General features: G+C 43.7%; 1 protein-coding gene across 4 annotated transcripts in view; it reads right to left on the reverse strand.

Moving 5' to 3' along the window:
• The window catches only part of itsn1 (intersectin 1 (SH3 domain protein)), a 233,172-nt gene that overhangs the window by 151,530 nt on the left and 57,243 nt on the right, over positions 1 to 24,399 (reverse strand). For all 4 annotated transcript variants that reach the window (XM_073044892.1, XM_073044891.1, XM_073044890.1 and 1 more), the window contains exons 4-7: positions 15,499 to 15,562; positions 11,581 to 11,738; positions 11,243 to 11,422; positions 8,378 to 8,483 (exon numbers count right to left, since the gene is read on the reverse strand). In XM_073044892.1, the coding sequence (XP_072900993.1) occupies positions 8,378 to 8,483; positions 11,243 to 11,422; positions 11,581 to 11,738; positions 15,499 to 15,562 (508 nt within the window). The remainder of the gene's footprint in view (positions 1 to 8,377; positions 8,484 to 11,242; positions 11,423 to 11,580; positions 11,739 to 15,498; positions 15,563 to 24,399) is intronic.

A 24,399-nucleotide genomic window follows, 5' to 3' on the forward strand; every position in this document is an offset into this window, starting at 1 on the left:
CAGTACAATATATATATATATATATATATATATACAAGAAAAAAACAAAAGGCGCCAACTTATCAAAGTTCAGTCAGTTTAGTGCACATCGGTGGAGCTCATCCAGCGAACCATTCGACTCCTAGGTGGTCGTCCTCCCGAAACTCTCACTTCGGACTCCCCGGTGGTCTCCCGAGCGCACGTCCTCCTTCCTCGGCGTCTCCCTCCGGACTCCTCAAGCCCGCGCAACCCCTCCCCCAAGGTCCCAGCCTCACAAAACACAATAACATTCCCCATTGATTAACAAGTGAATACAATTACCATATCCGCCATTCTAAAGTGAAACAACGCCGAGAGAAACTTTTAACAGACAAAGAAGCATTCCTACTCGTAACAAACCAAAGAAGCTCTTTTTAGTAACATACACAGGACATTGTACATTCTCTCCCCACCAGCAAATGTCATGCCCTCATGGCATTACTAGAGTTCCCCAAAGCTTCTTGCAACACCCAAAACCCAACCCAGGTGCAGAAAGCAGTGACATAACTACTCAGAGCAGTAGAAATCACACTCGGTTCTCCTGGTACCACATATGTCAACCTCTCTGGGGGGCGCCTAATCCTCTGAGATCTCCATACCCCTTCTGCCCCCCTGGGCTCCCTCTCCACCTGCGAACCCACTGTCTCGGACACCCCAGGTCTTCCTGACAGACCCTCACCCCCTTCCTCACGGGGGTCCTCCCTCACCTGAGATCTCTCCGGCTCACGCTCGGGCTCCACCCTCTCTCCCACCACTGTTGGCTGCCTCTCCATCTGGCCCTCAAGACCTTCCCTCCTCTCACCCAATTCAGTATGGGAAGGGCCAGGAGCCTCCTCTCCTGGTACTGGAACACCAGCGAATGGGAACAGGAGCCACTCATCTGAGTCGTCCTCTTCCGAATCAGTAGCCATTTCCGGGCGAGGGACCCGTCCCCGCTCTTCAGCAGCGGTCTCTTCCCTCTCTCTGCACCCGCGCAGAGTCCTTGTACTGGGCGTAACCTCCCACTCTGGCTCCGTATCCACCTGCACTGCTTGACCCAGCGGCAGCAGGTGATTCCGATGGAGTACCTTGATAGGCCCTTTCCCATCCTCAGGTTTCACCCGGTAAACTGGCAGGTTCGGCATCTGGCTCTCTATTACATAGGGGCTGGCCGCCCATCGGTCTGCCAACTTGTGCTTACCAGGGAGTCCCAAATTCCGTAAAAGGACCCGGTCGCCCGGCAATAATTGAACAAACTTCACCTTTCGATCATACCGCATCTTATTCCTCTGGTTTTGTTTGGTAGCCGCCGCCTCGGCCAACTCGTATGCCCGCTGCAACTCCCTCTTCATGTCAGACACATACTTTAGATGGGACTTCCCGGGTAATTCACCCACTTCACCCCCAAAACACAAGTCAATGGGCAACCTCGCTTCCCGCCCGAACATTAGATAATAGGGCGAATATCCTGTAGCATCATTGCGAGTACAATTGTAACAGTGAACCAATTGTCCAATATGACGACTCCACCTGCTTTTCTGCCCAATCTCCAGCGTCCCGAGCATATCCAACAGGGTCCGGTTGAACCTCTCTGGCTGCGGATCTCCCTGTGGGTGATACGGGGTAGTCCTGGATTTCTCAACCCCAAGCATAGTCAGTAATTCATGGATAAGGCGGCTCTCAAAGTCCCGCCCCTGATCGCTATGGATTCGCCTGGGAAGGCCGTAATGAACAAAATACTTCTCCCATAACACCTTCGCCACTGTCGTCGCCTTCTGATCCTTAGTGGGAAATGCCTGAGCATAGCGAGTGTAATGATCGGTGATGACTAAGACATTCGCGGTGTTGCTGGTGTCAGGTTCAATCGACAGAAAATCCATACATACCAGGTCCAGAGGTCCCGCACTCTGCAAGTGCGACAGTGGAGCCGCCAACGCGGGCAGGGTCTTCCTCCGGATGCAACGACTGCAGCCCCTACAGTATTCTTCGACTTCCCCCCTCATCCGGGGCCAGTAGAACCGGGCTTTGAGTAATCCATAGGTCTTTTCCACCCCCAAGTGTCCAGAATCATCATGTAGGGCCTGGAGTACAGCCTGCCGATACTCCTCCGGCAGAACCAGTTGCCAACAGTGGGGTTGGTCCGGAGGCGCCGTTACCCGGTACAAGATTTTATTCTTTAACTTCAACCGAGACCACTCCTTCAACAACAGGGGCACGAATGGGTGTTTCGCCTTCTCAGCCAACGCCCCATCCCCCCTCTCGACTGCTCTCCACACTGTGCCAATGCCCGGGTCATTTTGCTGAGCAGCTGCCACTTCCCCCGGACTCAGTTCCGGCAACTGTTTAGTCCGTAGTGCGGTCAGGTCACAGTAAGCTAGGGGTATGGCGTCGTCAAAACCCCCCAAATGGTCCACGGCTCGTTCCAGCCTCCCTCTTTCCCTCGGCCTTCACGGTGATAGCAAACTGGCACATCGCCTTCACTCCAGGGGCAGGGACACTCTCCCACTCCTCATCCCTCTCCTGTTCCCCCGGCTCCCGACGAGACAAAGCATCCGCATCGACATTCTTGCTTCCGGGCCGGTACCTCAGGCTGAAATCATATACCGACAAGGCCGCCAGCCACCGATGTCCTGTGGCATCCAGCTTAGCTGAAGTCAAAATATAAGTGAGCGGATTGTTATCCGTTCGCACCTCAAACTTGGCTCCGTACAGGTAATCGCCCAACTTGTCCACCACCGCCCACTTCAGCGCCAGGAACTCCAACTTGTGAGTGGGATAGTTTCTCTCCGATGGTGACAAGCTTCGGCTGACAAAGGCTACCGGTCTCAATGCTTTGCCATGCTCCTGGTACAGAACAGCCCCGAGACCCTCTCGACTGGCATCCGTGTGCAGCACATATGGCTTCTGGGGATCGGCAAAAGCCAACACCGGGGCCTGGGTCAGTGCCCTTTTCAAAGATTGGAACGCCTCTTCACATTGATCATCCCATCTCGAGCCAAAAGGTTCCGCCGGGTTCCAGTATCCTCCAGCGTCCTGCCTCTGGTCCCCCGTCCGTTTCTTTCCCACCGGGGGATAGCCACACAACAGCTGAGTCAACGGATGACACACTTTGGCGTATCCTTTCACAAATCGCCGGTAATACCCACAGAACCCCAAAAATGAGCGCAGAGCACCCACTTTCTGGGGTCTCGGCCAGGTGGTCACGGCCTCTATCTTGGTTGGATCAGTAGCCACTCCCTCTCGCGAAATGATATGACCAACGTAGTTAACCGACGACTTGCAGAACTGGCATTTGTCCAGGGAAAGCTTCAACCCTTCTTCATTAAGCCGGTCCAACACCTTCAACAGCCTCTCCTCATGTTCCTCCAGAGTCGATCCAAACACTATCAAATCGTCCAGGTACACCAGCACCTCTAACAGATTCATATCCCCCACAGTTCTCTCCATGAGCCTCTGGAAGGTGGCTGGGGCTCCCGATATGCCTTGGGGCATTCGTTCGAACTGAAAGAACCCCAGCGGGCAGATAAAAGCGGTCTTCTCTTTATCAGCCGCACTCATTGGGATCTGGTAATACCCACTTCTTAAATCCAGCACACTGAACCACTTCGCACCACTCAGGCAGGCCAGCGCATCTTCCACTCTTGGGACGGTATATTGATCAGGGACAGTTCGCCGATTCAACGTCCTGTAGTCAACACACATGCGCACTCGCCCATTCTTCTTCCGTGCCACCACTATTGGGGACGCATAAGGACTTCGGGACTCAGCTATGATTCCGGCCTCCTTCAACTTGCGCAGGTGCTGCCGCACGTCCTCAACATCTGCCGGAGCCAGCCGCCGGGATCTCTCTCTGAACGGGGTGTCCTCCGTCACCCGGATGGTGTGGCGAGTGCTTTTGGAGCAGCCAACATCAAACTCGCCCTGAGAAAAAACAGCTTCCATCTTCAGCATCTTCTCCACTAGTCTGTGTTTCCACTCCGGCGACACAGGGGAATCCCCGAAGTTAAAGTCTTCAGCGGTCAGCTTCCTTCGATGCTCCGATCCCTCCACGTTAGGGGTTCTCACCGGTGCGCTAGACATTACCGTCACCGGGAACAGATGTGCCAGCGGCATTCCCCTCTTAAAGGTGATTTCTCTTGCCGTGGTGTTCCTGACACTTATAGCTATACGCCTCGCATGTACCACCCCTGGTCTCTGCACTTCGGGCCTCACCAGCGCCCCCGCCGGAAATCGTGTCTCCCCTTCAAGATCGTCCGGGGCGTCTACTAACAGGGCTTCGGCCGTCGGCACTCCTGGGAATCTGGGGGTCCCCATCACTAGTGCTACCTCCCCGGGTCGGATCACCTTGGGTCTCGCCTGCGTACACCACACCGTCCCGCGTTTACACTCCGGGTCCAGTCCTAGTGAGGCAACCCCTTCTTCGAACACTGCTCGAAACACTGGATGCACCGAGAGGGTCTCCAGAAAGTCTTCCCCCGCTTTCTCCTTACAAGCTCCCAGGAGCCGTCGCACAACGGGGGAATTAGTCCCCACCAGGAGGGCAGCACCACCAGTTTCCACCGGGTCAGGACACACCAACACCAACGTCTCAATAGCTTCGGACACTCCCACATCGCCCTCTGAGAACTCCAATCTCACCGATAGGTACCCATCGTACGGGTAGTCACCCTCGCTCACACCCCAAATCTGCAGGGCGTCAAATGGGGTTACGGGCAAATGCTTTAGATATTGGTTGTAGAAAGACCGGTACAATAAGGTCACCTGCGATCCCGTATCCAGAACGGCTTTTGCGTAAACTCCCTCTATCCGTAGACCCACACTGGCACGGGGTCCTACCAGCCCATCTGGAATAGAGGGGTGGGCACCCGGTGGTCCCCTGGCTGATCTCTGGGAACGTGTTCCTCCAGAGGCTCCAGTCCGTTCCCTCACTGAGCCTCTCCTAAGTTTCCCGACACCTCCCCCTTCTTAGTCGCCGGGGGGCTTGTCCTCCGCGGAACTGCTTGTCTCTCACAATCCCACCTAAAGTGTCCCTCCTCTCCACAATTATAGCACACCCTCGGCCGCCCACAGTCCTGCCTGAAATGCCCCGCTTTCCCACAGTTAAAGCACACGCTGCCTGCCGCCCCTCCTCTCCCAGGACGACTCCCACTCCCAACCCACGGCACTGGTCGCCCCTGAGAGTGGGTACCTCCCCTGTCCCTCCCCTCCAGAGGGGATTCTCTACCCCTCAGTGGGTTGTCATTCCTCCACCCAGCCACCACTTCCTGTATCACTGAGGGTCGCTCCCGTAGGCCCGCGCCCCTTTTCCGCCCCAACGCTCTCTCCTCCTCCCGCACCTCTCTAATCAGTTGCCCGAACGATGGAGGGGGGCCTTTCCTATAAGCCTGCCGGATAGTCCACGCCACCTTGTCCTCCTCCAGAGAGCCACTGAATAACTGACTCATCCTCACGCTAGCCACATCCGGTGCCTTCACTACCCCCCGGCGCCGCAGCCCCGAGAGCATCCCCTCCATCCTAAATATGTACTCGGAGAGCTTTTCCCCTCTCCATTGTTCCAGGCGTTGGAACTCTGCTAAAAGCAGCCAGGGTTCCCCTGACAACCCAAACGCTCCCTCCAAAACTTCTATACATTCCTCCACTGAGGCCCCAGACTTTTCAGCTTTCAACTCCCGAACTGTTTTGGCTGCTAAACTCCTCAAACTTCCCACCAATCGCTGCCTCTTCTCCTCCTCCGAGCCTGGCCACTCCTCTAACATCAAGGACGTATGCTCGAACCAGGTCTCATAGTCCACCTCCCCGTCCGGAGTAGGCTTGGCTCCGGAGAACACCCCCAGCTTCAGCCGTGGCCTCTCGGCCACTCCCACCAGGGAGTTAAGTGCGGCTGCCAGCTCGGAGGCTTCCACCCTACCTGGGGAGCGGGGCCTAGTCACGACCCCCTCCTCCCTCCTCCCTTTGCTAGTGCCTGCCACCTCTCCGGGGTTTTCCTCTAGCTCTAGCTCCTCCTCCAATGTCTCCTCATCCTCGGAGAGGGTGTGGATCCCCCACGGCCCCTCCTCCCCCGGTACACTGACCGTCGCCGGCAGTTCCAATGTCCTGACGTCAGCACTCGTACGAACCAACACCCAACTAGACTCCATCACTTTACCACACCGTCTAGCTACTAATTCTACCTGCCCCATACCCTTCACCAAACTTAACCCCCGCACTAACGCGTCTCCCGAAACTCGAAAATCCACTCCGCTCACTACGCATGCGTACTGTACCGGTACACCTTCAAATCGGCACCAGAGAACAGTTTTCTCTCTCTCCATTTCCCTCACTACCTGCGCGATTCCACAGCCCCCTGATAATCCAATCCCGGGCGAGCCCCCACAAATGTAACACTTACCCAACAGGCTGGTATATGTCTAGGGGAAAAAGAGATCCAGCCACACACCAACCCACCTCCCGTACACGCAGGTGCTGTGAGAATCGCGTTTATGCCTCGCGCCCCGCCGGTAGTATCAAACTCACAACAAATACCGGTATGACATACACTTTAAAGAGTTTACTAAAATTAAAAGAGTATTAGGCAGTACAATATATATATATATATATATATATATATACAAGAAAAAAACAAAAGGCGCCAACTTATCAAAGTTCAGTCAGTTTAGTGCACATCGGTGGAGCTCATCCAGCGAACCATTCGACTCCTAGGTGGTCGTCCTCCCGAAACTCTCACTTCGGACTCCCCGGTGGTCTCCCGAGCGCACGTCCTCCTTCCTCGGCGTCTCCCTCCGGACTCCTCAAGCCCGCGCAACCCCTCCCCCAAGGTCCCAGCCTCACAAAACACAATAACATTCCCCATTGATTAACAAGTGAATACAATTACCATATCCGCCATTCTAAAGTGAAACAACGCCGAGAGAAACTTTTAACAGACAAAGAAGCATTCCTACTCGTAACAAACCAAAGAAGCTCTTTTTAGTAACATACACAGGACATTGTACATATAAATTCTACTTTCACCTTTGTGGGGAATCATAGACACGAGAAAAATCTGCAGATACTGGAAATCCAAAGCAACACACACATAAAATACATGCTGGAGAATTAGTAGGTCAGACGGCATCTATGGAAAAGAGTAAACAGTCAATGCTTTGGGCTGAGTCCTGAAGAAGGGCCTCGACCCAAAGCATCAAATCTTTACACTCTTCCATAGATGCTGCCTGACCTGCTAAGTTCCTCCAGCATTTTGTATGTGTACTTTCGTGGCGAGCCTTGTATTAAAACTGAACACCCAGAAAAATGTTTTCAACTTATATCAAGTTTGTCACTAAGAAAGCACTACGTCAAGAATAACTTTAAAAGTAAAGCTTGCCACAAGTCAAAATTCATATTATTTTAGCAAGTGATCATGTATGTTATCTGGGTATCTTACTCTGAGAAAAAAGCCTCCATTAGTCAGCATCACAAAATTTAAAAAGAAAAATCTGTCCTTGCTAAAAGACTACTTTATTTGAAAATTTTGTGTATACTGGAAGTACTTGCTGCACAGAAAGTCATGATCCCAGCCACACTACTATTGTACAAGAATTGAAAGCTGGGCAATGCACTAACAAACAGAGTAAGACAATTATTCTTGCAACCTATTTTAAACCAGATGTCCAGAAACAGCCTATTAGTTGAAACACAATAAACAGAACAAAGAAGCAATTAAAGAAGAAAACTACCGGTTCTCATATTGGTGCATTATTGTCAAGGTGTACTACGATACCATGAAAATCTTACTGTTTATACAGATCAAATCAGTACTCAGTGAATTAAACTAGTACAAGGTAAAACAATAGCAATGCAGACAACATGTAAAATCTACTGAAAAAGTGAAGTGCAGGTAAATGATAAAGCATAAGATCATAACAAGGTATCTAGGTTATCAAGGTTAGAATCAATGGGTAAGGCATTGAGGTCAAGATTCCATCTTATCATACAAGTCGTCCAGTCAACAATATAATAATAGTGGACTAGAAGCTGTCCTTGAGCCTAGTGATACATACTTTAAGACTTCTGTATCTTCTGCCTGATCAAGGTCTATGCATCACTGCAAGTACAGAATTTTAAATACGAGAAATTCTGCAGATGCTGGAAAACCAGAGTAAAATACACAAATTGCTGGATAAACTCAGCAGGTCAGGCAGCATCTATGGAAATGAGTAAACTCAACATTTCATTATTATATAACACATATTCTGGCTTCTTCCCCCTTCCTTTTGAGTCTTGAAGAAGGGTTTTGGCCCAAAACGTTGACTGTTTATTAATTTCCAGAGATGCTGCCTGAACTGCTGAGCCCCTCCAGCATTTTGTGTACATGAAACTTAAATTTCATTGAACAACTCACTTTACATTTCCCATATCGAATGACTGTGCTTTTTGTAGTTTTGTTCCATTTGTTTGACAGGCTGATACCGAACGACTGAAGGAAGAACTCTTTGGCAATGTGGCTCCTATGTGGGATTTAAAGAATAACAGTCATTTTGTGTATTCTCATACCTCTGGTGTTTTTAAACCACCTGCCTTGGTAACTCTCCCCCCCCCCCCCCCCCCATTTTTATGATCTGATCACAAGTGTACATCTTTTGATTTCTTTCTCCCTTCACCACCACCTCCTCTAGTACCACTAGTGGAAACAGATTAATTTCAAGAACATGTGCAAAGTTACCTGCATCGTACTAACCCATGTTTTCAGGAACATCAATAAATCATTTTTAAATTGGTCTATCCAATCTTAACATACATCATTGCCCACTCCCTTCTTTGACAATATTCTGCCCTCTTTCACGAAGTGTTTTGAGATTTCATCCCTCTTTCCTTAACCACTACTCTCATGTGTTCAACTCTTAGCACACCAGATTCATTATTAAATGGGAGTATAGTTAATTCACTCCAAATTTAAAGCATTGAGGAAAGAAAATTGAGTTAATGGAGACTTACTGAATTACAGGGGACAGGTGAGTCCTGTGAAGCATCTCCCATAGCCCCTCAACTTCAAGTGTAGTGATTGCCACAGTACCACTATTTGGCTTGCCTTGCAGGTTTCTTGTATATGGCCTCTGTGCCCAGAGCAACACTTCCATGTGGCATCCCTGTTCTTACAGTTGATGAAATTCACACTAAAACATTATATTTGAGCTCTCTGGTCAATGAGAATGGGAAACAAAGTATGTCCAAATTCTTAGGGAGCTACAAACAGTGGACTCAAAATTCATTCCCAAGAGAACTAAAATATTAAGTTTGATATGGAAAATGAGGGGGAAAAGTGCCCTTCTCCCAAGTGGGATGAAGGAAAACAAATCAGGAGTACAAATGAGAGGACACCAGATCAAATTAGTAAATGGCAAATTTGTAAGTAACTCCGCCATGGACAGACGCAAACCCAGTTGCGAAAGGAGGAGGGTTGGGTATGGGCTAGCAACCATATCCCATAAAACACAGCTTTACAGAAATGTCAGTAGAAGCTCTAAAGGTCTCATCCGTGGGTGAGGAAGGACCTTCAAATGGTTACACCTTGAAAGACTGGCCCAGGACAGAGGGCTCTGCCGAGCTGCTGTTGGCTGCCTATGCCGCAGCAGGAGTGATGGGTTAAGAAGAATAAATTTCTCATCTTATACTTTGCTGTTATAAGGGAAATTCCAGCTTCTCTAATCTTGCAACATATCTTGATTATTCTGATAAATCTGTCCTATATCAACTCAGAGCAATGATACTTTCTTAAAAGTTTAGTAGATAATATTCTGGCAGAGGCATAACTAGTAACAGAGACTGGACTTGTTTAAAAACAAAATTAGTTATGGAAACTCACCAAGAGGTCTCCTTAAACCTCTATAAAGTTTTGTAGCTAAATTTTTATATTCTTCCTCAATTGCAATATCTTTGCAACTATGTTAACTTATTTCATTTTGGTCATCTAAATATTCCTCAGAGGTGTGTGAATACAAATCGGAAATTAAAAATTTTGATGACAGAAGTAAAGGTTGTTGTTGGTTTTCAATCTTAACAACACAAAGCCGGGAAAAAATAAATGATATTCTCTGCATTATTAACCGATTGGTTCGTTCAAAAAACTACTTGCTCAATCATGTCAAGAGATCCACAAACAGATATAGGTTGAAGTTAAAAAGTTAAGGGAAGTCAGGTCAAACAGGTTTATTTTCCCACTCAAAGGGCAATATAGCTGTGCAGTACCTTATCAAGTCTAATAAAATGAACAGTTTAAACTGTTTCAAGAGAAAATTGAATACATTTCTGGAGAAGACAATAAAATCATAAGAGATCGTTTGTTCATTATGTGCTGTGTTGTATGATGTAGACTATCAGGATCTTTCAATGACCATGACTTTCTTGGCAAATTTTTGTACAAAAGTGGTTTACCATTGCTTTCTTCTGGGCAGTGTCTTTACAAGACAAGTAATCCCAGTCACTGTCAATACTTTTCAGAGATTGTTTGCCTGGCGTCAGCTGTCGCATAACCAGAACTTGTGATATGCACCAGCTCCTCATACAACTATCCACCAAATGCTCCCATAGCTTTACCTGACCGTGATCGGCAGCTAAGTAGGTGCTATACCTTGCAAGCTAACAAGAGGGAAGGAGCACCTTATACCTCCTTTGGTAGATGCACATCTCCACCCTGCCACCCAGATCTAGATTTAAGATATAGAAGAATTGGAACATCTGGCCCGCAAGTCTGCTCTGTCAGTCAATCATGCTGATTTTATTTTCAACCCCATTCTCCTACCTTCTCTCTGTAACATTTAACCAATCAAAAACCTATCAATCTCTTCAATATACCTAGTGACTTGGTCACCACAGACAACAAATTATAGGTTCACTAACCTCTGGCTATTCATCCTCATCTTCGTTTTAAAGGAACATCCCTTCTTTCTGAGGCTGTACCCCTGGATCCTTGACTGCCCTACTAATGGAAATGTTCTCATGTCCACGCTATTTCAGCCTTTCAGTATCCAATAAATTACTGTGAGATTCTGACCACCCCTCTCCTCCCAAAGGAATTGAGAGACAAAATCAGAAGATAACATGAGTGAAGACAGGACATCAGGATTGCTTGATCTAAACAAGTTCTTGCATTTGCTATCATCCAATATACAAAAGTCATCGTCAAAACCAATTCATTTTTACATACTTAATTACCATTTTTGTTCAAAAATTCTAAGTAAATTTATTTATTATCAAAGTACATACTCACCCGGATGAGCAAAGGCAGCTATAGGCTGCACCATCGAAGGTGTCCCATTGGCTAGTGCAGGGACTCCAACTGCAGGAACAGAAGAAACCAGTGGTGGTGACATCCCCACAACTGGCATGGGCGCCATTGACAAAGGTGCTACTGAACCCATGGAGGACAAAGCTGGAACACTGGCTATACCTTGACAGAAGAGGAAAAAAATATTACACCACTGCCACTCGAACAGTGAACAACAGGTAGCAAAACATAACAGCCGAGCTTTCAAAATTGAGCTACTCAAGTCAATAACAAACAGAATAAATAAAACTAAGTGTTCAGTAGAAGAATGTGGATCTAACCAAATGCTGGTGTTGGAACAGCCATTGGTACTTGTTTCATGATGGGAGGCAGTGACGAGGGAAGCTGATGACCCTGTAGTTTTAGCTTGATCAATTTCATGGCTATAGAGAACTCCATTTGATCCATCTTTCCATCATTATTCATGTCAGCCAAAGCCCTGCGGAGGCAAACAAATAATAACAATCACAACTGAATGTTTGCCAGTAACTTGATTGACCATTCATGAAGCACTTGCTACTACAGTTATATTCAGTGGCCATCCTATTAGCTACCTCCCTGTATGTTCATGGTCTTCCACTGCTGTAGCCCATTTACTTCAAGGTTCAACATGCTGTGCATTCAAAGATGCTCTTCTGCACACCACTGCTGTAGTGCTTAGTTATCTGAGTTATTGTCTGCTTGAACCAGTTTGACCATTCTCCTCAGACCTCTCTTATTAACTAGGTGTTTACAGCCACAAGACTGCTGCTCATTGGATGTTCTTTGTTTAATCGCACCATCCTCTGTAAACTCCAGAGATCGTTGTGCATGAAAATCTCAGGAGATCAGCAGTTTCTGAGATACTCAAACCATCCTGTTCATCACCATTAAAACGTCTGTTCATTTTGTAGTTATACATTTATAATAGCTGGGTCAAAGCATTCCATCTAAACACAAACCACTGACTAAAAATTAAGGACATGTTTGACAGCCTTTAAGAGTTGGTCAAATGCATCAATGAGGTTTATTTCTGTTTGAAATCCACAAATCAGAGGGCCTGTAGCCTTTGTAGTGCAACTGTCCTATTAGAAAACTGTGTAATGATAATATACACATTGTGGCCATTTTATTGGGTACCTCATCTTTATTGGGTACTTTATTGCATGTTTGTGGTCTTCTTCCTCTGTAGCCCATCCACTTCAAGGTTCAATGTATTGTGTGTTCAGAGGTTCTTCTGCATACCACTGTTGTATTGTGTGATTATTTGAGTTAATGTTGCCTTCCTATCAACTTGAAGCAGTCTGGCCATTCTCCTCTGACCTCTCTCATTAACAAGGCTTTTTCACTCACTGCAACTCAACTGAATGATTTTTGTTTTTCTTTTTGCGTCATCCTCTGTAAACTCCAGAGACTGCTGTGCATGAAAATCTCAGGAGATCAGCAGTTTCTGAGATACTCAAACCAGCCTATCTGGCACCAACAGTCATTCTGCGGTCAAGTCACTTAGATCACATTTCTTCTCCATTTTGCTGCCTGGTTTGAACGACAAATGAACCTCTTATGCTTCTATGCATGCTTTTATGTATTGAGTTGCTGCCATATGACTGGCTAATTAGACATTTACAGTAACAAGGTGTACATGTGTTCCTAATAATGCGGCCACTAAGTGTACATCCCAATAGGTTCTCAGAGCTTTCTCGGGAACTGCAATTTATAACTAAACAACCTCACTTGAGTTATTCATCCTGTTCAGTAACCACAAAAACAAATCACATTATTGCACATATGTCTATAGTGGATAGCACAGATTGGGGAAGTAAACCACAGATCACAACTACCTAGTAGATCACTAGTTTTACGTCAAAGTCATGATCCTGATTTTTAAATACCCTTTTCCTCAAACTGACTAAGGGCCTGAAAGTGGTAGCAAATTTCATCAATGATGTCTGACTTCATTATGGATGCCTTTGGAGATATGGCAAGAGGGCCATGTTTAACAGGACCTTGGAGTGAAGATTTACTGCTGGAGGGCAGTGTGGTGCAGTACAGGCAGATGTACAGAGAGAACCATCTCCATTATGAATATTGAATTTAATACCCATCTTCAGGTGTGTGTTAGTGTACGCCAATGAGGTTTTGGGAGCTTGACCTCCAAGTATGTGCAAGTATTATTAGTGGACCATTGCATCACTATTGACCCTGTAGGTGGATCAGTTTCCTATTGGATTTGAAGACTACTTTCATGAAAACAAAAAAAAAGGCAATTTTTTAAAAAACATTGTGCAATAATGTAGTGAGAAAGACTAAGAAAAGTTGCTGGGCAATGACATGTTTGACACAAATCTTCACCGAAGTGGGCTCTATTGTAGATTTGTTGATTGGTATGATGACTTGCATATAAAACACAAAAACCACAAAACAGAAACAATTGCAGGGCATTCCAACACTCAATAATTTCCTGGGGAGAATCGGCAAATATGTCAAGTATCATTTATCTTATCAAAAATTACTGTGACTTTGCTTGATTGTATTAATTAAAGATTTGAAGTACACTGATTATGAAAGTACATATGCAATATACAACCCTGAGATTAGTCTTTCCACAGCCACGAAACAAAGGAACATCATGGAACCCGTTCAAAGAAAACATCAAATACCCAGCATATATAAAAAAAGAACAGTTTGCACAAACACAATAAAAGAAGCGAAAAACACAGAATATAAAACAACCACAAAGTAATTGAAACAGTCATTGAATCATATTTGAAAGAAGAAGTAAAATAAGTTGTTTCATGAACTGTCTGAAGGAAGTCACCTTTGGTCACATTGTTCTCTGGCACCATAATCTTCACAACCCTCAATTCCCTAGATTTTTCAAAAATTTATCATCATCCCTTTAGATAGTACCCATGTCTAGCCTCCAGAACATTTGGGAATACAATTCCAGAGAATCATCAGCCCCTGAGAAATTCCTACACATTTCAATTCTAAATCACTCCACTCCCAAAGCAAATTGTATTTCCAAATAAAATAATAATTTGAAAATAATAATAACAATACAATAATAATATGTCTGCTTGTCAGGTAAAAAGCAACTAACATACTTAAAAGGCAGAAAGTGTGTACACTCAGCCAGCCCCAACTGCAGGAACAATACTCACCATCATTGAGGACATCTTCAAGATATGTCAGAGTCAGAGTAAATTTATTATCAAAGTACCTATATGCTGCCATATACAACTTTGAAGTTCATTTTCTTGCAGATATTTACAGGAAAATAAGAAATACACAGAATTTACGAAAAAGTATACATCAACAACGACTGACAAACAACCAATGTACAAAGCAAAACAAATTGTGCAAATAAAAAATAACTAACACTGAGAACAAGTAGGGATGTTGTAGGTGAGTCCATAGGTTGTAGAATCAGTTCAGAGTTGAAGCAAGTGAAATTATCTACTCCAGTTCAAAGCCTGATGGTTGTAGGGTAATAACTGTTCCTGAACCTCATGATGTGGGACCAATGGCAGTAGCAAGAAGCGAGCATGGCCTGGATGGTGGGGGTTCTTGATGGTGGATAACACTTGATGGCAGCGTTCCTTGTAAGTGTACTTAATAGTGGTGAACGCTTTGTCTACGATGGAGTGAGCTGTATCCACCACTTTCTGTAACTTTTCAGTCTACAACCAAGACAGTGCTGGTGATATATAGAGATGTTTTGCAGACAGCTCACAAAACTATTAGATATTCATCTTTTGAACTGTTATTTCTGCAATATGCAACCTGTAATTTCCCTTTAAATGTGTTGCCTTCAGAAGACAGCATCCATCACTAAACACCTTCACCATTCAGGACCTGCTCTGATACCTTTACTACCATCAAAGAGGAGGTACAGAAGCCTGAAGACCCATAATCAACAACTCAGACAGCTTATTTGCCTCCACCAGAATTTTGAATGGTGTATGAACACCATTTGGCAATATTTTTTATAATTTATGGTAATTCTATGTCTTTGCATTGTACTGCTGCTGCAAAACAATAAACCATGTCATAAGTCAGTGATAACAAATTGCATTCTGAAGATCCAGTTCATCTCACCTTTCACCCTTTACCTTGCTGCTTCATTAAGGCACCTCGTTCAAAACATATTGCTCTTTCATTGCCAAATCAAAACAGAATTGCTTAAAATCATAATTTTAGGAAACAAATGGACTTACCATATTTGTGCAAGAACAGGTGGAGGCAATCCAGACTGAAGAAAGAAATTTCGCGCCTGATCACCTAAATGCAAGAGTAAAATGATTCAATTTATATATTTATATCAGACATTTCACTTCCACAGGTAATATAAATCAATCATAAATATGACTTCACAACAAAGGAATTTAATAGATTTAGTACTGGCAAGAACTTGAATCATTTATGACTTTAACAAGGGCCTTGCATTGATATGAGCTAGCATAATCAGAATGTAACAGCACTTCATGTTCAGCCAGGATGAGTAAAGTGGGTAAAGCATGAGTCATTAACATAGGCTTGTTGAATCTTTTGGCCCATTTCCATACTACAGTATGTAGACAATAATAAACTTCTGCAAGCCTACATGACAAAAGACACTGGACTATCTCAAAATGCTCATTTTCAGAAAGAGGCAGCAAATTATTTTCATTTTGAAGTACAAGTTGATTTGCCGAAACATGACTGGGAAAAAAAATTGGTATTTCTTTAATGATATACTTGTGCATCTGGGGCGGAATGTCTCATTTTCCTCATCCTTTCATTAACTTAGCTGCTTAAACAACCTCTTATGTTGTTCGCCTTTTGCTGCCTCTGCTCTACATTCACACCCGCCTATACGCTTTTCCCTTTTTGCATCTCCTCTACATGTTTTTCAATCATTGTTTTGGAATATTTTGTGTTTCACTTATTTTATATTCAATTATTCTCATCACTATGTGCAGACATGATTTCCAAATCATTAAAGAAAATGCATCTTTAAAAAAGCAGACTTGTGAATTCTCTCAAGAAAATGAATTCCTACTGAAACAGTTTTATCCCTTTATTAACGCATCAGTTAAATGAGGTGCAGAAAATAGCCATAATAACCATTATGGGTCATCCACAGTAACCTGTATTCCTAATGCAGCCTCCTCTACATTGGCAAGACCCAATGAGCACCTTCACTCATCTGCAAAAAACATGATTTCCTTGTTGCCAACCAATTTAATTCCAATCCCCGTTCATATTCCGACATGTCATTCTATGACCTCCTCTACTGCCATATGCTGTTCCTCAGCTTGGAGAAACAACACACATCCCATCTGGGTAGCCTCCAACCTAAATGGCATGAACTTAGATTCCTCTAACTTCCAGTAGTATCTCCCCCCTTCCCTCTTACCTATCTCCTCTCCTCACCTATCACCTTCCCCTGGTGCCCTTTCTCCTTTTCCTCCCATAATCCACTCTCCTCACCTAACAGATTTCTTCTTCCCCAGCCTTTTTTACATTTACCACCTATCACCTTGGGTGGTGGGGTGTAAATAAGTCCCTACCAAAGGAGGTGCAAGGCAATCCTTGCCCTCCACAAGCCTTGGGCAAGGTGTAGCATCTGCTTAGCCCCACGGATCAGGGTCATGTGAAGCCATGGGAGCAGGTGGTGGATGGTCGTATGAACAACTGGTGTGTATCACAAGTCTGACGTCAAGCAGACAACCTCTGAAGAGTATTGAGAAAGACTGGGGTCACCCGCCTTGTAAAGACACTGCCTAGAAGATGGCAACAGCAAACCACTTCTGAAGAAGAATTTGCCATATACAATTATGGTCATGAGACCATGACTGTCCATGTCATATGACACGGCACATAATCTATCACCTTCCAGCTTCTTACTTAAATTCCCCACCCATCTGGCTTCACCTTTCACTTTCCAACTTGTCCTCCTTCCCCTCCCCTTACCACCTTATTCTGGCTTGTTCCACCTTCCTTTCCAGTTTTTTTTTTGGTTTACACCCCTCTTCCTGCCCAACTCTGCTTTGAGAACTGTAAACCCTCCACTCATTCTGAGAGGGGTCATGGGCCCAAAAATTGATTGGTTTCTCCTTCTACAAATGCTTCTTGACAGGCTTAGTTCTCCGAGTATTTCTGTCTTGTTGCCCTCAAGGCGCAATTGGATAAGCACATAAACAATAATGCATATTGTTAAGTCTCTGGGACCTGGCAGAGCAAATGGGCCTCCCACACTATAACAGTTCCAGCATTTCTTTGATTCTCAAGGGAGCACAGGACTGAACCACAACAGGAAATGGATTTTAAAAAACCTTGGAAAACTGCATTTCTAATTTTTCAATATCTTAAACAACAGAAAAATTGAATGCAAGGAGAACAGGGTGAGATTGTAATCTGTATCAAGTATTTCAGCAGAGTAATCACAGCAATTAATAAGGTCGAATGCCATAATGGTGTTTCCTTATTTAAGATCCAGGGAGCCAGAAAGAAAACAAATCCACTTTTAGATCTGACAAAGGAGGAAGAAATATCTAAAAGTCATCGCAATTCTTATAAAGGACCAAGTGGGCTAACACCAATATTGGAGCATGATTCCACTGATATCTTTAAATCTTTTCTTTTAAGGACTATAGGCATGACAATTAACCAAAAACATTAACTGTAAACCCAAGCTGAAATCTCTGTACAAAAAATTTCAAGTAAAGCTTTAGAGGGGGTGCAGAGGAGATTTACCCGATGCGGCCTATAATAGACAGCATGTCATAAGGAAAGGTTGAGTGAGCTAGGGCTTTTTTCTTTGGAGTGGAGGAGTACAAGAGGTGACTTGATAAAGGTGTACCAGATGATAAGAGGCGTAATTAGAGTGCACAGCCAGAGATGTTTTCCATGGTGGACATGCCCAATACAAGAGAGCATAATTTTAAGGTGACTGGAAGAAAGAGTGGGGGCAGGGGATATCAAAGGAAGATTTTTTAATATTTTCTTTTTACACGAGTGGTGTGTGCTTGAAATGTGCTGCCAGGGGTGATGGTAGAGGCAAATACATCAGTGACATTTAAGAGACTTAGATAGGCCCATGGATGAAAGAAAAATGGAGGGCAACATTGGAGGGAAGCATTACATTGATCTTTGAGTATGGTAAAAGGTCAGCACAATGTTAGCTTCAAAGTAAATATTCAAAAAGATTGCTGTGGTCCGCGGGTTAAGATTCTAAGTTGGAGAAAGACCATTTATCATGGTGTCAGAAATGACCTGGCAAGTGTGGATTGGGATAGGCTGTTTTCTGGCAACGGTGTACCTGGTAAGTGGAAGGTCTTCGAAAACAAAATGTTGACAGTACAAAGTTTTATGTGGCCATCAGAATACAAGGAGAAGAAATGTAACAAATGTAGGAAATCTTGGTTTACAAGAGATATTGAGGCCCTGGTTAAGAGAGAGAGAAAAGGAGGTGCATAGCAAGTATCTGCAAGCAGGAACAAATGAGGTACTTATGGAGTACAAGAAGTACAAAAGGACAGTTAAGAAATCAGTAGGTCTATAAGGCAGCATGAAGTTGCCCTAGCAAACAATGTGAAGGAGAATCCTAAGAGATCCTACAGATACATTAAGAGCAAAAGAATTGCAAGGGACAAAATTGGTCCCCTAGAAGACTAGAATAATAACAGTGGAGCCAAAACAGTTGGGGGAGATCTTAAACAAGTATTTTGCTTCTATATTTACTCAGGAAATGGATAAGGTGTCTACAAAAGTGGCAAAGTGGCATCAACTTCATGGATCCTGTACAGATTACAGAGGAGGAGGTGTTTGCTACTCCAAGACAAATCAGGGTGCATAAATCCCCAGGGCCTGACAAGACGTTCCCTCGGACCCTACAGGAGACAGGTGCAGAAGTTGCTGGGGTCCTAGCAGAGACATTTATTTTATCCTTAGCAACAGGGGAGGTACCAGTGGATTGGAGGATAGCCAATGCTGCTCTGCTGTTTAAAAAGAAAGTTTTTACCATAAACCAGGGAATTATAGGCCTGTGAGTCTGACATCAGTTGTGGGAAAGTTACTAGGAGGTATTCTGAGGGACCAGATATCTAAATATTTGGACAGACATGGACTGATTAAGGATAGACAGCATGGCTTCATGCATGGTAGGTTGTGTCTAACTAATCTTAAGAGTTTTTCAAGGGAATTACCAGGAAAGTAGATGAAGGGAAGGCAGTGGATGTTGTCTACATGGACAACAGTTGACAAGGTCCTGCATGAGAGGCTGGTCAAGAAGGTCCAGTCAGTCAGCATTCAGGATGATGAAGTTGTAAATTAGATTAGATATTGGCTTTGCCAGAGAATGGTAGTAGGTGGTTTTGTTGTGGTTTCTTGTGCCCCACAAATGACCAGGAGACGCAGAAGATTCTTCAAGAAGTGTTAAACTTTAATTTGCAAATCAAAGCTGAGACAGTCAGTGAGCTAATCGCTGATTGCCCACCGATCCTTGTGCATTGCATTTTTTATAGCAATCTCCTGGTTTAGTTGCATTAGCATATCCAATCGGTCTACAGTTGCGTATCACCAGTACATCAGCTCCCGACTTCCCACTATTGTTTTTACCCATTAACTTAATCATGTTCTAATCTACTTTTTGGACCACGTGTTACCTCATCCCTGGCCACAGTTATCTCTTAGCTAGCCTCTCATTAACACACCATTATCTTCTTATTTGGCTACATTCTTAAGTTACTGATGTGTTCAATAGTACAGAGACAATACTGAGATTTCATTCTCCTAATAAATTGGATTCATACATAGCAAATAGCAAACACAAAGCTGACTACATAGTTTTGGTTACACCTCTCATTAACACACCATTATCTTCTTATTTGGCTACATTCTTTAAGTCACTGATGTGTTCAATAGTACAGAGACAATACAGAGATTTCATTCTCCTAATAAATTGGATTCATACATAGCAAATAGCAAACACAAAGCTGACTACATAGTTTTGGTTACACCTCTCATTAACACACCATTATCTTCTTATTTGGCTACATTCTTTAAGTCACTGATGTGTTCAATAGTACAGAGACAATACAGAGATTTCATTCTCCTAATAAATTGGATTCATACATAGCAAATAGCAAACACAAAGCTGACTACATAGTTTTGGTTACACCTCTCATTAACACACCATTATCTTCTTATTTGGCTACATTCTTTAAGTCACTGATGTGTTCAATAGTACAGAGACAATACAGAGATTTCATTCTCCTAATAAATTGGATTCATACATAGCAAATAGCAAATACAAAGCTGACTACATAGTTTTGGTTACACAGCAAACAGTGCAACTTTATACTCCAATAGTGGTTGCCTCTCTAACTGGAGGCCTGTGACTAGTGTGCCGCAGGTATACGGTGCTGGGTCCTTTGTTTTTTCCCCCATCTATAGCTGATGATAATGTGGTTAATTGGTTCAGCAAATTTGCAGATGACACCAAGATTGGTGGTGTAGTAGACAGTGAGGAAGGCTATCATGGCTTGCAGAGGGATCTGCATCAGCTGGAAAAATTGGCTGAAAAAAATGGCAGATGGAATTTAATGCAGACAAGTGCGAGGTTTTGCACTGTGGTAGGACAAACCAGGTTAGGTCTTACACAGTGAACAGTAGGGTACTAAGCAGTGCGGTAGAACAAAGGCATCTGAGGAATACAAGACAGTGGTGTAAAAATTTACAAGAGACCTGAGTTATAGGGAAAGATTGATAGATTAGGGCTGTATTCTTTAGAACATAGAAGATTGAGAGGAGATTTGATAGAGGTATACAAAATTATAAGGGGTATACATAGGGTAAATGCAAGCTGGCTTTTTCCACTGAGGTTGGGTAAGACTACAACCTGAGGTCATGGGTTAAGGCTGACAGGTGAGAAGTTTAAGGGGAACGTGAAGGAAAATGTCTTCACTCAGAGGGCCGTGAGAGCATGGAATGAGCTGTCAGCACAAGTGGTGCATGCAAGCTTGGTTTCAATGTTTAAGAGAAGTGTGGATAGGTACATGGATAGTAGGGGTATAGACTGCTATGGTCCGAGTGCAGGTAGATGGGAAGAGGCAGTTTAAATAGTTTTGGCATGGTCTAGATGGGCCTAAAGGTCCTTCTATTTACTGTACTTCTCTATGACTTTATAACATTGTGGGCCGAAGGGACTATACTGCACTGCTCTATGTTAAAAATTAAGAGTAAATGAACCAATATCAAGCAATAGAAAAATTGTAAAAAAAATTCATTTTATGTCTTCATAGGAAATTAGATTGTTATTAACATGTAGAATTTTGTACATTTGATTGTTATTCTATGTGATGACACTGAACATACTTTTACATAGATTGACAAGGAACAAAGACAGCAAGTTAAACAATGATGTTGCCAGAATTGAAGACCAAGGAACAAATTGCCTCAAAGTAGTTACTATTTGTAGTTGTAATTTTGTTTGAGATTGATTGAATACATCTTATGCAGATTCTGGGATTACACCAATTACATAAAAAATAAATCTTAAATTGAAGAGCTTTGCAACACTTGAGCTTTAAGTGCCGTGCTTACAGCAAATAAAAGCAAACTCGAGGTTAAGATGGCATCAACTTGCATGTGACATTTTAGTAGTCATCAACACAGTGCAGTTTTCAGCAAGCTGGAAAGAAAGCAAGAATCTGATGAAAGGAAGCCATTGACAAGCTTGTGTGAAATTACAATGGTTGTTATTTTAGTGAAAAGTCGGCCTTTGATTCTAGTTGTTTTGTCCATTTTGAAAAGAAGCCAAATCCAGCGTGGGGAGGTAATTAATTAAATCAAGATGAAAATACAGCAGAACTAAAAACCTAATTAATTTGTTTGGCACTGAAAAGGTAAAGTTGCTAATAATTTTCAAATTCCTTTTACAAGAGTGCTTTTCATTTTGAACACCATAGAATTCTATCTTCTCCACTTTATTGCTCATGTTAACTCAACATGACTGACAGCACTAAGACTCATTTCTTAACTATGCTGCTGGAAGTCAACTATACTACATGCAAACTCATCCCCATTTCTTTTGCTATGGTACAAGACAATGATACAAACCAAGAGTTTTTCAAAATCATGCATTTTTCAGGAAATTTGTACTTCATAGACCTTAAACATATGTTCTAATAAAGGTCTTTACTGACTTGTTATAACACAGAAGCATAACATTCACCTGCCTGCACTGTGTTCCACCAAAGGAAGGAAATGCTATTACTCACCAACACACTTCTGAAAACACCCTCTAAACCCCAATTCAGATTTATTTATCACATGTACATCAAAACGTACAGCGAAATGCACTGTTTGCATTAACAACCAACACATCCCAAGGATGTGCTGGGGGCAGCCAAAAAGTGTCGCCACACATTCCAGCGCCAACACAGTAGGCCCACAATGCTCAGCAGAACAACACAGAATGCAACAAAACATAACTCAACAAGCAGCAAAACAAGTCCCTTTCACCCCTCCCACACACCGCTACACATGGACAGCCCTCTAACGCCCATTCAGGCTTCAGCCATCGGGCTTCAAATTCCATGCTCCCACTGACCTTTGCAATTTGATCGAGGGTATCAGCCCCCAATTAAGCTGATGACAGGATCGAAACTCCAGGCTTGCATGCAGGTTTCATCTCTCACAACCTCTACTGGAGACAATGTCGGCATGGAAATCTAGAGCAAACCTTCCACCTCTACTGCTTGCCTCAGGGAAGAAAATATGTGGGAGCATATTCTTTCAAAATTGCCAAATGCAAATCCTGAAACCCATTTAGAAGCAATGCAGCAATTCTACATGGCTTATCACTACTTTAAAGAATTAGGGATGGGTATTGTTTTTCCCCCAATGGCACAAACATCCCAAAATATAAAAAATACAAGTTAAAAGCAAACTCCAAATACAACCTTTGACTTTTTCACCTCACATCACAACTATACCTTTTACCCAAAATTTTAAAGTCATCTCCAGGTCCTAGATTGAATTTGGAACACTTCCCTACCATTTTCCTCACGCAGCCCAGTTGAACCCATAATAAGAGCTAAAAGGCTTCAGCCAACCTTCAAACTGCACCAGCACTTAAAACCCAGAAAAACAAAAATACAAATTCATCAGCAAATTTATCAGAAAATGTTGCCTACCATATCAGAATCCCAAATAAAATCCTGTTTAACATACCAAAACTGTTTTCATATTGAAAAATGATTGAGTGCTTTCCCAGTGTATATGATGAATAAACCCTTCTTGGGCTTCCAACTGGGTACTTAATGCCTGGGCAGGACTAGTCTGGTGGTACAGTCGGCCCTCCTTATCCACGGATTCCGCATGCACAGATTCAACCAATCGCGGATCGGGAAAACCCGGAAGTTCTCTCTCCAGCACTCACTATTTGAGCAGGTACAGACTATTTTTTCTTGTCATTATTCCTTAAACAATACAGTATAACAACTATTTACATAGCAGTTACATTGCATTAGGTATTATAAGTAATCTAGAAATAACTTAAAAGTACAGGCAGTCCCCGGGTTATGAACGAGTTCCGTTCCTGAGTCCGTCTTTAAGTTGGATTTGAAGTCTGAACAAGTACATCTGGTATTATTTAACGTCAGTTAGTCAAACATTTTTCTTAGTATATAGTACATATCTTACCTTTCTATGCATATAAAACACTTAAGAAACATATGTATTCCAATAATTAAAACACTGCATTACTTAGTAATAACTGTAGCTTTCATCGGGGCAGGGCCTTTCACACGCTCCATTAAAATTGTTCCGATTGTTGACTGACTGTAGCCTAACACTTTTCCAATGACCGATGGTGTTTCACCTCTTTCCAATTGCTTTATTACTTCCACCTTATTTTCAATTGTGATCGTGATTATTTTCGTGAACAGAAGCACTGCGGATTCAGAGCTGCACTGCCAGGTCCGAACGTCCACTGCACTGACCATGTTAAATAAAGTCCGGGGTTCCGCTGGGTCCTAAAGACCACCACACTGAGCCAGGTTAAATAAGGGACTTGAGCATCCATGTTTTCTGGTATCCACTGTGGGGGGGGGGGGGGGGGGGGAGAGTCT

Source organism: Hemitrygon akajei, chromosome 5 (assembly GCF_048418815.1).
Source record: "Hemitrygon akajei chromosome 5, sHemAka1.3, whole genome shotgun sequence".
NCBI classification, from domain to species: Eukaryota; Metazoa; Chordata; class Chondrichthyes; order Myliobatiformes; family Dasyatidae; genus Hemitrygon; species Hemitrygon akajei.